General features: G+C 35.9%; 1 protein-coding gene across 1 annotated transcript; it reads right to left on the bottom strand.

Moving 5' to 3' along the window:
- Positions 1 to 280: 280 nt before the first annotated feature.
- LOC108664545 (receptor-type tyrosine-protein phosphatase) lies at positions 281 to 16016 on the bottom strand (the record flags this gene model as incomplete). Its single annotated transcript, XM_018151152.2, has 10 exons — positions 281 to 333; positions 10005 to 10074; positions 10804 to 10939; positions 11656 to 11805; positions 11854 to 11888; positions 12425 to 12559; positions 13020 to 13087; positions 13749 to 13878; positions 15695 to 15746; positions 15985 to 16016. Coding segments are annotated over 9 exons (792 nt in total), but the record flags the coding sequence as incomplete, so codon positions are not given.
- Between the last annotated feature and the right edge of the window lie 4 nt (positions 16017 to 16020).

Raw genomic sequence — 16020 nt, 5'->3', positions numbered from 1 at the left:
CTGACAGGAATAAAAGTTTCGATAGGGATGTTGAGGAGCCAGGTAGAGATGACATTAGAAGAACTCTGGCTTGCGCCTCAGTTGTGGTGTCATATCTACTGGTTGTAGGGCGGCAGTTGGTGCCTCAGCAGCTATAAAGTAGGTGAGTGCTGACGCCAGTTATCCGTTCCGTTGCTCTGGCGTGACTGGGTTTGGCCTCGCTTTTTCGAGCGTTACCCGAGGACGGCCAAGTCGTTGTAGTTGCTGCACGCCGCATTTATGTTTCCTGAAAATTCTTGGTCTTCAGTCAAACTTGCATAAAAGAGAAGCTTCAGCCGAACAACACCAAGTTTCCTAAAAAATGCTCTAATTCCATTCAACGCTATTTAATTACTTGTGATGATGGTTCTGATGAGAGAGTCGTGGAACAAAAATGAAATGTTTTATCAGCCATGGTATAAAAGTAAGCTCTTGTGATGCACATCAGAAGGCTTAATTTATTGAATGATCTGGTTTTTGGAGCTGGTAAATCATTGAAATAAATAAATTTTTTAATAAAATAACATTTTTTAAATTTTTTATTTCGTGTTGGTTTGATTTTGATTGATGTTCATCTATTTTTAGAACACTTCTTTATAACTTCACTCCTTGTTTGTCTGTCTGTCTATTTGTTTGTCTGCTACAAATCTTGTAATCGATATTTAACACACATCTACTTATACTATCGATCTGAAATTTTGCACACTTGCGTAAAGTTGGAGACAATGCATGAATCAAATGACAAACTAAATAATAATTTTTCTTTCAATATTAAAAAATTGAAAAAATAATTTTGTCAGCGACAAATCTTATACATGATATTTGACACACTTTTACCTGTCCAATTGATTTGAAATTTTGCACACTTGTGTGAAGTTGGAGACAATGCATGAATCAAATGGCAAATAAATGATTTTAGAAATATATGTGTTTCGATATTAAAAAAAATTGAAAAAATAATTTTGTCAGCTACAAATCTTATGATTGATATTTGACACACTTTTACTTGTCAAATTGATCTGAAATTTTGCACACTTGTGCGAAGTTGGAGGCAATGCATGAATCAATTGACAGAATAAATAATTTTGAAAAAATTATATATTAAAAAATTAAAAAAAATAATTTTTTCAATATTAGAAAATAAAATTAGAAATTCATTGTACATCTGTAACATTGGAAACACTGGATTCTTCAGAAGTATTGTCTTTAAAAAGTAATTTTTAAACGCATATTATTAACGATTGAATTTTGACAAATGCAAATGGTGGGCGGATATCCCAGTTCTCACCATCCCAAACACTAGCAAGAACTATTATGAGTAAAGGTGCTAATTTTGTGTTGAAGAACTTAGGCCCGGACACACTTTTCAGCCAAGCGAGATCTTCTCATTACACCGAAATGAATCACTCACTGCAATCTTGCCGGATATCATGAATATGTCACGACAGATAGTATCTTAGTTACGTATTACTTGCACCAGCAAATGTCAGTCATTAATTCACTCGAACAATAAGGTATGCAAATATTTATAGGCTTACCGTTATCGTTGATGTTTCATTTTTTCTCATATACTCGGAGAATCACTTGCGCACGAACAGGTACTGCTCCTGCAATAGTATTCAAAATATGGCACAGTTGAAGAAATTGTCTTATACGAGCAGAACTATTCCCGTTTTGCATTGCATGAGATGTTATGACCTCGGATTTCGAATTCTTACTTCATACTATATACGTAACACCTCCGGGAATTTTTTTCGTTTGGAATAAATGTACCAATCAGTAGCATCATTAATTATTCACGTTCGTATATTTTACTGTCGAGAGACGCAGCAGAAACATCGGTACTTATAAAGTAGAATGAGGGCTTTCTAGTTTTGTAATTACTTCAAACAAATTTATTTAAAATCTGACCTCAATCAGGACCTCACCTCAGGCTTGATCCTGCCATGGATAGACTTGACCTTATCTTAGATTTTACCTCATCTTAGATTTGACTTAACCTTAAACTTGACCTCACCTTAGATTTTACCTTATCGTTAAACTTGACCTCACCTTGGACTTGACCCCACCTTAGATATGACCTCATCTTATATTTGACTTCATCTTGGATTTGATCTCACCTCAGATTTGGCCTCACCTTAGACTTGGCCTCGCAGTAAACATGACCTCACTTTATATTATTTGACCTCAACTCAGGCTAGATCTCACCTCAGACTTGACCTCACCTTAGACTGGACGAGCAAGTTCCTGTCTTCCCTGATCTTGAGGATGGTCGCGTCGATGTCGATGGGGGCGCCCCGCTGGTGCTGCTGCTGGAGGTTCCACAGCGCGATGAAGGTGCCCGTCCTGCCCACCCCCGCACTGTTGTTGTCACAAGAAATCATTTTATTAACTCAACAGATTTATTGAAAGACTATCATTGCAAAGTAGCTAAAAAAGAATTGCTTACTAATTACACACAAAAATTGAAAATATTGATTGTATAGTGAAGAATCATTATTTACAGAAGTATTAACTCTGCCCAAATTTGAAATTATTGTTGATAAATTATATTCAGATGAGCAGAAAAATAAAGGATACTGAAGAAGCATCGAATATGCATGGAAATCGTAAGTCACTAAAGTAATTAAAACTATGATTCGAGTACCAAATGGAGAATCAAATTATAACTTATTATTTAATTCAATATTCTCATGTAGAAGTAGACATGCTTCTGAGCATTCCTTTCTAATCAATTGTTATATATTTTTCTGGATGAATGCATGATATATTCAGTTTATAAAATTTAAATGTGTATCGATTAATATGATCTAATAAAATTCACTGTTTACCATTTCCTAAATGAAACTATAGTTCGATATATGCAACATTGCTCCATGCAGTGCAAAGATGCAGTGCACATGCGTAATATTTCAATCGATGTCATGAGAATTTACTTGAAAATGGCACTTTTCAAATTGAAAATATTAATCAATATTGAAAATATTAAAAATATTACACATACACTTTTACTATTCACATCAAACTTAATGATTTTTTAAGACCATATTTGTTTGTTATATAATTCTCCCTATGCATTATCATCACCTGCAGTGTACAAGGATGGGGGCAAGAGACTCTGTCTCCCCGACATGCGCCCTGACGCGGCTGATGAGCCTCAGCAAAGCGGCCTCGGACGCCGGCACGTTGAAGTCGGGCCACGACGTGAAGTGCAGCTGCACGACCTCTCTGGCAGGGCTTGGCTGTGAGGAAGAAAATTAAACTTGTTGGTATAACTTCAGTACCTGCACTCGAAGACATGAATGGGATATATTGCCGGAAATTTGACGCATTTTCTTATCCAGGGTACAAGCAGAGAGCCAAATAGGCAATGATACACCCTTTTACCGGATTAAATTTAGTATTAACGACACACATAAGGGTAACATATGCATCTCTATTTGGACAAAGTCTCGCTCATTTTTCTGAGAGTGATTTGAACTACTGATTTTGAATTTATGAGAAATACGGGAGAGAAACAGCTCAAATTGAGAATATTAGGTTTAGTCCTAAGCTCTAAAACGTTGTTAGTTGTTCTTGCCAAATTCCGCTGCAAAACGTCAGGTCCCGATGTGTCTCGAATCAATATGTTGAATTACATTTTCAGCATCTTAAAGTTCTAAAAGTTTTTGCATTTATAAAGTTATAACTATAATTTTTAACTTCATAGCTAGATAATAACGAAATATGCTGAAAGTTTGGAGTCAAAAATCACATATCCCGTTTTTTTTGAAGTGAACGGTACACCCCCCAGATTCTAAATTGCTTGATAGTTTTGATAAGCACAATGCGTAAAAAAGCGTTTTTAATGAAGGGGAATGTAAAACATTTGATAAAGCACGCAGAACTCTGTGGGCTTTACTCAGTTCCTGACAGATGTGATTAATGTGTATATTGAAGGATATCTTGTTATCTAGGATTAAACCGAGATACCTGAATTCATCTACCCATTGTAATATTGTCCCATTGAAGGTGATGTCACGTAAAACGGAAACGGGTCTGAGAGTAAAAAGCATCAACTTGGTCTTGTATGTATGTACCACTAGCTTGTTTGCTAGAAGCCATCGCGACAGATTCAATGACAGCTCTGATATATTGTCATACGCTTCGTCATACGAGTTTCTCGAGACATAGAACACGGCGTCGTCGGCAAAAAGCTTACAGTTCACATTAAAAGATGAAGCGATATCATTAATAAAAATATTAAAGAATAAAGGCCCAAGTACAGAGCCCTGAGGTACACCTATAATTGATGGGCCTTATATATAAGGGGGGAATTGAACTCATTCAATGCGACGAACTGCTCTCTGTCCCTGAGGTAAGACTGAATAAGTGTAAGGAAAGTCCCCCTAACTCCATAACGGTGGAGCGTATACCAATAGTTCTTGGTGATTCACAATATCAAAGGCCTTTTGTAGGTCCATAAAAAGCATAACACAGTATTCTTTCGAATGATACGTCTACAGAAGGAAGGATGACTTATCCTCCTTTCGAAGGAGGATACGTCAGTGATCGGGATACACACCACAGGACATACATAGGTTAAAAATATGAGCCAAAGCTGGAGCTACAGTGTCAGCTACAAGATACAATATTCTTGGCTGAACTTCATCGATCTGAATTGGCTTGCATGCCTTTGCACAACCGTGAAAATTTCTTAATTTTAAGTTCAGAAGTAGGGAAAAGGAAGCAAGTTGCCTCGCAGATGGCGCCATTTCAAAATAAAAGAACGTCACCAAGTGGTCAGACAAGTCACAATCAGTAACAGCAGATTCGGGATTGGATCCAAATGAAAAGTTACACCAAATGTGGTCAAGTAACGAGTATGGAGTAATAGTATTTTGGGGAGAGATTCTGGTAGGTTTGGTTTTAACTGGATAAAAATTACTACACAGGATGCCATGAATAAAATTGTAATAAAATTGTTGGTTGAGCATAAATTTAGAGGGTTGTATAGATTTATATTAAAGTCCCCACAAAGAAATGCCTTACTAGTTTCCTTTATTTTTGAGAGAACCTCGACTTTAAATAGTTCATTGAAGGTTAGTACGCTGTTAGAAGGCAGTCTATTAATGCAAAATATAGAAAGCTCAAATACAGGCAAGCTGACACTAAGACTCAGGAGTTCATAATCATTTTTCACCCAAGTGAAATCGCTATTAACCCTCGCGCTGATATTTTAAGTTCAGAAGTAGGGAAAAGGAAGCAAGATGCCTCGCAGATAGCGCCATTTCAAAATAAAGAACGTCACCAAGTGATCAGACAAGTCATAATCAGTAACAGCAGATTCGGGATTGGATCCAAATGAAAAGTTACACCAAATGTGGACGAGTAACGAGCATGGGGTATAATAGTATTTTGGGGAGAGATTCTGGTTGGTTTGGTTATAACTGGATAAAAATTACTACACAGGATGCCATGAATAAAATTATAATAAAATTGTTGATTGAGCATAAATTTAGAGGGTTGTATAGATTTATATTAAAGTCCCCACAAAAAAATACCTTACTAGTTTCCTTTATTTTTGAGAGAACCTCGGCTTTAAATAGTTCATTGAAGGTTCGTACGCTGTTAGAGGGCAGTCTATAAACGCAAAATATAGAAAGCTCAAATACAGGTAGGCTGACAGTAAGACTCAGGAGTTCATACTCATTTTTCACCCAAGTGAAATCGCTATTAACCCTCGCGCTGAACTTGTCGTCTACGTAGGCAGTTATATCTCCCCCATGGCTGTTGCCATAAATACTATCCACAGAGTAACCAGGAATATTGAACGATTGATCAGAGTTTGGACTCAGCCATGTTTCCGTTATACTAAAATGATAGTAAATTTAAAATTCACTGAGCAAAGAAAAAACATATAATAATCACAATTTTTATGAATACTCTTAATATTAAAACGCATCAAAGAGAAAGATTCATTGGTAAAACAGGGCATGGGTAAAACAGTTCTTCAGGAAGGACAGCATCTTGCTCACTTTTTCCGTCATCGAGACACTGCCAACACCAACGGATGCCACCGAGCAAGTGGAACTAGTAGCACTTTCGGCATCACTTGCCATCACTGTCAGTTCAAATAAGTGGATAATTCAGGAATGAGCAACGCACAACCTCACTCAAAGACAGACCGGGGTCGAATAAACATTATTATAAGGAATGGTCAAAAATTTTGTATGAAATAAAATGGGAAACATAATTGGGAATGGAGGACAAGTTTTGCCCACATGATTAATATGAGTCCAGGAGCCATGGTCTTAGATTACTAGATCATAGATTAAGGATTAATTGGTCGCCAAATAGCGCACTTATCAATCAATAAGTTTTAAATAGAAGACAGAAGTCAAATAAAGACTATGATAAGTCGCGCCAATAATGGGAGGTATTAGGCAGTATCGGCATGATTAAATCTTTCAAGTAGCCAAGAATTGTTGCAACAAATGATAGGTTTTACAGGGACAATCTTAAAAATTAGGGTAGTCATATTCAAAGAAAGGCTCACAACTAAACATCAATATTCAATATTTTAACACTTTTTCTGGCTCAACAGTGTACATAATATTGATATTGCTCAGAAGGCTGCTATAGACACAAAACTTTACTACTAACTTGAAATTGTACAACAATTATTCAAGTTAAAATTATTATCGGAATGTGAATTTTCCTGCTATTTATAACTTTTCAGCGAGTGATTACAAGCAAGTCAATAACATTCCCGTAACAATGGACCTCGTGGTCATAGTTGATTTTTTAAGACATCATCGAATAGCAAACCTGTGGAAACGGCATAATTATGAAATTATGAAAAATGAATTATATTATCCAGTGTTTTTTTTTTGTATCATAGAGAGGGAGAGAGAACGGAGTCGGGATTGGGAATTTCACAATGACAATTACTTAATCAATATTTCCTACTAAAGACGATCATAAATCTTCAGCTTGTTTAAATTTTTTACTGAAACAATATCGCTCAAAATACTGCCAAGATTTGTGTCTCACGACATTCTTCATACATTGCTTGAATCAAATTTTTTATCATACCGGAGCTGGCGCCTGCTGATAACGCGATACGGAGATAATGCTCAAACATAAAGCAATGCTCTCATGAAATCAGTTTCTCGGGAGTAATATACACAACATTTTAGAACATTCTTATTTTGTACGGAAGTTGAGAATCGTAAATGGATAAAAAGTTTACGAAAATTTGATCGTCACGGTGACTTTGGGACATGTAAAATAGTTAAAGATTGCTCAAAGCAGGAAATACCTTCGAATTAACATCGAAGGTAATTTATTCAAAATTACTCAAGTCACGTAGTGCAAATAACGAGTGGTTCGCGAAAATGTTAATTGTTTTTGAAAAGTCAATATTCATACAAAAACATTCAAGTTTTTATTGTGTGCGCAGCTTTGATAGGTAAGGTACAATGAGAAATGTTCCTGTGTTAGTCAAGCACGTTGACATATGGATGAAACACTTTATTCAATAAGTGAAACATCCATTAGGGTCTCGAAAGATTATTAAAAATTGAGGTAACTCAATTCGTCACTTACACAGCTTCATTTTGTATGTGTCAATAAAATTTAAATGCAATAAATGGGTGAGTGTGTGTTTGGATGAAAAAATTGTTTTTAAAAGGTAAGTTAATGAGTACGTTGGATATGACAAGCTCAACTGCTGACGACTATCAAAAAATATTATGAGGGCAGAACGTAATAATCACATTGTAAATAAAAGAGTCTTTGTAGAAGTAAATTCATTTGCACTCAATATTCACAGGAACTTCAACTAATGACATGAACACATTCATTTTACGAGTTATATATACAACGAAAATTTTCCGTAAACTATTCTTAACATTTAACAAGCATTTTGTAAGAGGTTTTAATTCATTATGTCATCAAGATTTATAGATAAACGCACATAAGCCACAAAATCCCATTCCTCAAAGAGACATAATTGTAAAACTTCATCCAACGGTATGAAAATACTATGCTGAAACTTGAAAGTAAAGTAAGTAAAGTAAAGTAAAGTGATATAGATGAGAGGCAAATACATTTGTTTATTAAAAGAAATGAATGGAATAACGATCGACATGTGACCATACAAGGGAACAATTTTTGAGTTTCTATTGTATGTTAATTTAAGTAAAATTACCATTCAATAAGATCATTGTAACTTTAAAGAACTATAGTGTTTCTACGTCAGATCGAGATGTTATGTGGTCCAGCAACGTTGGGTGTTCTCAGTCTCGATGTTATATCCGGTCTGAAAGGTCCGGCCTCATACTGTTCTATAACGCGAGTCCACAGTTTTCGTGCCTTTCAAAACCTTCGTTATTCGCTCCTTAATATTGTATCTAATATTGTCTGTGATATGTTAATACTTTTTATACGATCTTTCTAAAGAGATATAATAATAAGCATCAAGAGTACTGTGCTCCTTATACATTTGTCAGGGGGTAGGAAGAGAATGAAGAGGTCGAAGTTTAATGGAATAAGGAGCTCGATTTTCAGATGTGGATTCAAGTCTCCTAATTGGAGGTGGGGGATGAGGCCGGTGTGAGGTGGAAGAAATGAATGTTGATGAGCGAAGTGGAGATGGCATTAGAAAAACTCAGGCTTGTGCCTCAGTTGTGGTATCATATCTACTGGTTGTAGGGCAGCAGTTGGTGCCTCAGCAGATGAAGTAGGTGAGTGCTGACGCCAGTTATCCGTTGCTCTGGCGTGACTGGGTTTGGCCTCGCTTTTTCGAGCGTGACCCGAGGACGGCCAAGTCGTTGTAGTTGCGGCACGCAGCATTTATGTTTCCTGAAAATTCTTGGTCTTCAATCGAACTTGCATAAAAGAGAAGCTTCTGCCGAACTACACCAAGTTTCCTAACAAATTCACTAATTTAATTGAATGCTATTGAATTACTTGTGATGATGGTTGTGATGAGAGAGTCATGGCTCAAAAATGTTGAAAGTAAATGTTTTCTCAGCCATGGTATCAAAATAAGCTCTTGTGATGCGCATCAGAAGGCTTCGGGTATTGAATGATCTGGCTTTTGGAGCTGGTAAATCATTGAAATAAAGAATTTTTTAATAAAATAGCCTTTTTTAAGTATTTTATTTTATTCTGGTTTAATTTTGATTGATGTTCATCTATTTTTAACGATTGAAGTTTGACAAATGCAAATGTTGATCGGATATCCCAGTTATCACCATCCCAAACACTGGCAAGAACTATATCAGTGAGGGTGCCAATTTTGTCTTGAAGAACTTTGGCCCAGACACACTTTTCAGCCAATGACATTGCATGAATCAAATGGCAAAATAAATCATTTTAGAAATATATTTGTTTCGATATTAAAAAAATGAAAAAATAATTATTTCAGCTACAAATATTATGATTGATATTTGACACACTTTTACCTGTCCAATTGATCTGAAATTTTGCTAACTTGTGTGAAGTTGGAGGCAATGCATGAATCAATTCACAGAATAAATAATTTTGAAAAAAAATTATATATTAAAAAGTTTAAAAATAATTTTTTTAATATTCGAAAATAAAATTAGAAATTCATTGTACTTCTGTGACATTCGAAACACTGTATTCTTTAGAAGTGTTGTCTTTAAAAAGTAATTTTTAAACCCATATTATTAACAATTGAATTTTGACATATGCAAATGTTGGGCGGATATCCCAGTTCTCACCATCCCAAACACTAGCAAGAACTATTATGAGTAAAGGTGCTAATTTTGTGTTGAAGAACTTTGGCCCAGACACACTTTTCAGCCAAGCGAGATCTTCTCATTACACCGAAATGAATCACTCACTGTAATCTTGCCGGATATCATGAATATGTCACGACAGATAGTATCTTAGTTACGTATTACTTACACCAGCAAATGTCAGTCATTAATTCACTCGAACAATAAGGTATTCAAATGTTTATGTAGGCTTACCGTTAGCGTTGATGTTTCAATTTTTTCTCAAATACTCGGAGAAGCACTTGCGCACGAACAGGTACTGCTCCTGCAATAGTATTCAAAATACGGCACAGTTGAAGAAATTGTCTTATATGAGCAGAACTATTCACATTTTGCATTGTATGAGATTTTATGACCTCGGATTTCGAATTCTTACTTCATACTATATACGTAACACCTCCGGAAATTTTTTTCGTTTGGAATAAATGTACCTATCAGTTGCATTATTAATTATTCACGTTCGTATATTTTACTGTCGAGAGACGCAGCAGAATCATTGGTACTTATAAAGTAGAATAAGTGCTTTCTAGTTTAGTAATTATTTCAAACAAATTTATTTAAAATCTGACCTCAATTAGGACCTCACCTCAGGCTTGATCTCGCCATAGACTTGACCTAATCTTAGATTTGCCCTCATTTTAGATTTGACTTAACCTTAAACTTCACCTCACCTTAGATTTGACTTATCGTTAAACTTGACCTCACCTTAAAGTTGACTTCACCGTAGATTTGACCTCACCTGAGATTTGAAATCACCTTAGATTTGACTTCACCTTAGATTTGACTTCACCTTAGATTTGACTTCACCTTAGATTTGACCTCACCGTAGATTTGACCTCACCTCAGACTTGACCTCGCTCCTAACTTGACCTCACCTTAGACTTGACTTCACCTCGGACTTGACTTCACCTCAGGCTTGACCTCACCTCAGACTTAACCTCACCTCAGGCTTGACTTCACCTCAGACTTGACCTCAACTTAAACTTGACCTCACCTTAGACTGTACGAGCAAGTTCCTGTCTTCCCTGATCTTGAGGATGGTCGCGTCGATGTCGATGGGGGCGCCCCGCTGGTGCTGCTGCTGGAGGTTCCACAGCGCGATGAAGGTGCCCGTCCTGCCCACCCCCGCACTGTTGTTGTCAGAAGAAATTATTTTATTAACTCAATCGATTTCTTGAAAGAATATCATTAGAAAGTAGCTAAAAAAGAACTGCTTTCTAATTACACACAAAAGTTTAAAATATTGATTGTATAGTAAAGAACCATTATATACAGAAGTATTAACTCTGCCCAAAGTTGAAATTATTGTTGATAAATTATATTCAGATGAGCAGAAAAATAAAGGATACTGAAGAAGCATCGAATATGGAAATCGTAAGTCACTAAAGTAATTAAAACTATGATTCGCGTACCAAATGGAGAATCAAATTATAACTTATTATTTAGTTCAATATTCTCATGTAGAAGTAGACATGCTTCTGAGCATTCCCTTCTAATTAATTGTTATATATTTTTCTGGATGAATGCATGATATATTCACTTTATAAAATTTAAATGTGTATCGATTAATGTGAGCTCATAAAATTCACTGCGTACCATTTCCTAAATGAAACTATAGTTCGATTTATGCAACATTGCGCCATGCAGTGCACAAAGACATTCGTTAACATGCGTAATAATTCAATCGATGTCATGACAATTTACTTGAAAATGGCACTTTTCAAATTGAAAATATTAATCAATATTGAAAATATTACACATACACTTTTACTATTCACATCAAACTTAATGATTTTTTAAGACCATATTTGTTTGTTATATAATTCTACCTATGCATTATCATAACCTGCAGTGCACAAGTATGGGGGCAAGAGACTCCGTCTCCCCGACACGCGCCCTGACGCTGCTGATGAGCCTCAGCAAAGCGGCCTCGGACGCCGGCACGTTGAAGTCGGGCCACGACGTGAAGTGCAGCTGCACAACCTCTCTGGCGGGGCTAGGCTGCGAGGAAGAAAAGGTAAACTTGTTGGTATAACTTCAGTACCTGTTCGTCTCAGGCCAGTACATGCAACATTTTTCCTGCAAAGTACAAAAGACATTGCGCATGATTCTTTGATACATGCAGAAATTGATACATGCAGAAATGTCAGCACTACAATATTATAGTTTTTCCAAAGCTTAGTTATTGGTGTACATGAAGCCTTGAACAGTATATATATCGGAACAGTTCGGGCGCGTCTCCACGCTACATGTCGTGTCGGGATAATACCTGGACCTGAAATTTTATTCTTTGTTCTGTGCATTGCAAACGTCAGAGGAAAAGATTGGATGCGAATGGATATTAAATTTTAACTTGATATATATAAATCTTATTTCGGGATAACGGGATAATATTTGTCGGGATAACTTGATTAAAAATGCAGACACTCGCAGACTTGATGCACGAAAAATTGATTTAGACTTTTAAAACTATACAGCAATGTGTGAGGTAGGGAATCACGTGTATATTGACGTCGAAATGTACAGGGCCCAGAGAGAATGAACTAATAAAATAGGAAATAATATAAATAACTATAGAATAATAATGAACTAATAGAATTAGTAGAAATTCGTACCTTTCCTTTCTCGTAGCAGTCCGTTAACATGACAATAAATTGGACTTGCTCCTGCCAGACCATGTGCCAGAAGTCCGGCACAGTCCCAGGCTTCGGTCCCTGGCACGCGATGAAGCGCACGCTGCCGACGGCGTCCTATCGTTGCCGTTATTGAATTATGATTATTTTCGAAGAAAAAGTTAACAATCAGACTGATTGAGAATATTTTAACAATTTTGACGGTCGTTAGAATGCACTAATAGCTAATAATCTAATAGCTTCTAATGACTTAATGTTTATGGAAGCACATCGATAATCCCGTATACTTATTACTATGAGTTAAAAGTAAAAAAAAGTAAAAAAGTATATTGTTTTATAACTTATGCATCTGATTCAATTGTTCTGTTGGTCTATATACTGTCGTGCTGATAAAGTATGTTCTTGCTGCTTTGTATCTCCCGCTCTATAAATTTCATATTTTGTGCCTGAATTTCACCTAATACTTATGGAATAAATTTGAACTGTTGAAGGCTTCAGTAATTTCGTTAATTTTATACATGACTATTTTTCAAAATAAGCGATAATTTATTTGCAGATCAAACAACTGAAGAGCGACCTTAACATAGCTGGCGTTGATGTAGTCGGTGCTCCACTCGCCTTGTAGTTTGACTCGCGTGTCGTTAACTGCACAGTTAAAAATAAATACCAAAACAATTGCAGTAATTCGGCATTTGATAATATATGCAATTGATTTCGTGAAAAAATCAAAGACGGACTTGGATTCGAATAATCTGTAGTTAATTTGCTACTTTAATAAGTTTTAAGCAACAACCAATGTGCTTGGAAGCGTCTGTTTCATTTAAGTTGTAAAAAGGCCGTTGTTTAAATTCCTGAATAACGTGGCTAAGTTTAAGAATGAGAAAAGAGAGATAACTGCAACAAAAAAGCAATACGGGTCTATAGTTGTATAATTGCCTTATTAATTTATAACGAGAAATTTATTTCATAATTTCAGAAACAATCAGTTTTAGAAATAATGAACAATGCAATAACCACTAACGAGGTAGTATGTCCTGGTAGCGATTTCTAGCGATATTCAATGAAAAATGCAGTAACGACTTCAATGCAATAACGAACAATGCAATAACGACATTCAATGAACAACGCAATAACAATGCAATAACGACAATGCAATAAATAATGAACAATGCAATAAGCACTAACAAGGTAGTATATCCTGGTAGCGATTTCTAGCGACATTCAATGAACAATGCAATAACAATGCAATAACGACAATGCAATAACGACAATGCAATAAATAATGAACAATGCAATAACCACTGACAAGGTAGTATGTCCTGGTAGCGATTTCTAGCGATATTAGGACGGCTGGCAGCCTCGTCCGTGGGAGCGACTCTGCTTCTCGACCTCAGAGCGGCGAAGGCTGTCGTCAGCTCACGAGGATCTTTCAACGGCTAAGTAAATAAAGCATTAAGAAATAAACGATTAAAATTTTAACTTAATGATATTTTATATCTAAACTAGAAAATAACTTACAATCGAAATATAATCGACATAGGTGGAACTTGCTTCCATGAATTTCATCGTATAATGATTTCATGGACTAGATTTTTGATAAGAATTGAACTTCATTTAGATACTTTTATTTGGAACGTCTTTTTCCCTTTAATTTCAGTTGTTGTTTTTCTTTTTCTGATAGCCTCTGTTTACCAGAATATTCATTATGACAGTTGGCATTTGATAACTTTTGTTTCAAGTAGTATACTTATATTTATCACATCTACTCAATTACACGTTTCAGGTATGAAACTACTTTTTAGACTTTTATTCCGTTTTAAAACGTTGGGTTGACCTCCAAGGTAGCCGTCACATGTCAGTGCAGTTTTGCAATACAACTTCACTTGAAAGTCAACCAAATTTAAAGGTTCAGATTGATGAGTTGAATAATTCAACTAGGGTTTAACTTTAACCCTTATATCATTATATCAGTGTTGATACTGTCGTTTTTTCTTGACTCTCCTGAGACAGTCCGATCTACGGAAACTAGTATGAATAATAGCCATATTTCATATGGAAAATCTTAAGTTATTTTCCAACATTTTATTTTTGGTCACCTTTATGAGGTCTAGCTCATTCTCCATCCACTGTAATCACAGGCTTTAGCTCAAGCACCCCTTTCAGGGGTTTATTATTTTTTGTATGCAAATGAGCAACATGGACTTTACTTCAGCTCCACAGATCGTTACCTGCTTAATTGTTTGAAGTAGTCCTGTTGCAAGTTCATTTTGTTCAGTGGACCTGAAATGAAAGAAAATAAATATCCTCATTTTCAGAATACGAACATACTGAACCACTACGAGGAAAATTATTTTTCTATCTATAAAGTCTTTTTTTACAAATATTTACCTGATTTATTTCTAACTCAAATTAAAATAGCAGCACTGAAAGTTTCCTCCCCCAGACCCTAAAGGGCGACTTTGGTAGAAAAGCAAACAGCCTAAAACGGAGTTTGCTCTAATTATTTTCGTTTGAGGAACGAAAACAATCTAATTAGAGCTCGGAGTTTTAGGCTGTGCTGAGGCCACCTCTTCCCCAAACTTTATTACGCGGGCAGTGCTGCGATTGAGAGAGCATGCAGGCCGCGCCGACACCGCGGCGCCGCTCAAGGTCAACGGAAGGAAAGCTGGCGATGGCGGAAATCTATTCCGCAGAGCTTTCTTCCTTTTTCTTTACTGATACGATTGAATTCGAGGAAGAAACAATCCAAAAGATCAAATAGAGCTTTCAACATGTTAAAAGCAAACAGCCTAAAACTCCGAGCTCTAATTAGATTGTTTTCGTTCCTCAAACGAAATTTTTTAAAAAGTTGGGTTGACCTCCAAGGTAGCCGTCACATGTCAGTGCAGTTTTGCAATACAACTTCTGTTGAAAGTCAACCGAATGAAAAGGTTCAGATGGATGAGTTAAATAATTCAACTAGGGTTTAACTTTAACCCTTATATCATTATATCAGTGTTGATACTGTCGTTTTTTCTTGACTCTCCTGAGACAGTCAGATCTACGGAAACTAGTATGAATAATAGCCATATTTCATATGGAAAATATTTAGTTATTTTCCAACATTTTATTTTTGGTCACCTTTATGAGGTCTAGCTCATTTACCATCCACTGTAATCACAGGCTTTAGCTCAGGCACCCATTTCAGTGGTTTATAATTTTTTGTATGCAAATGAGCAACATGGACTTTACTTCAGCTCCACATATCGTTACCTGCTTAATTGTTTGCAGTAGTCCTGTTGCAAGTTCATTTTGTTCAGTGGAACTGAAATGAAAGAAAATAAATATCCTCATTTTCAGAATACGAACATACTGAACTACTACGAGGAAAATTATTTTTCTATCTATAAAGTCTTTTTTTTACAAATATTTACCTGATTTATTTCTAACTCAAAATAAAATAGCAGTACCTCTGTTGTAATTATCTAATTCTAAATGCCATAATGGCTAATGACCAATTACATCATGCTTCTGGAATTCATTGCGTGAGAAAATGATCCTACGTTTCTCGGAAATCGGATGTCGGTGATTGGAACTTT

Source organism: Hyalella azteca, unplaced genomic scaffold, assembly GCF_000764305.2.
Source record: "Hyalella azteca isolate HAZT.00-mixed unplaced genomic scaffold, Hazt_2.0.2 contig6214, whole genome shotgun sequence".
In the NCBI taxonomy this organism is placed as follows: Eukaryota; Metazoa; Arthropoda; class Malacostraca; order Amphipoda; family Hyalellidae; genus Hyalella; species Hyalella azteca.
Note: the sequence above shows the minus strand (reverse complement) of the source record. Positions and strands in the feature narration are given on the sequence as shown.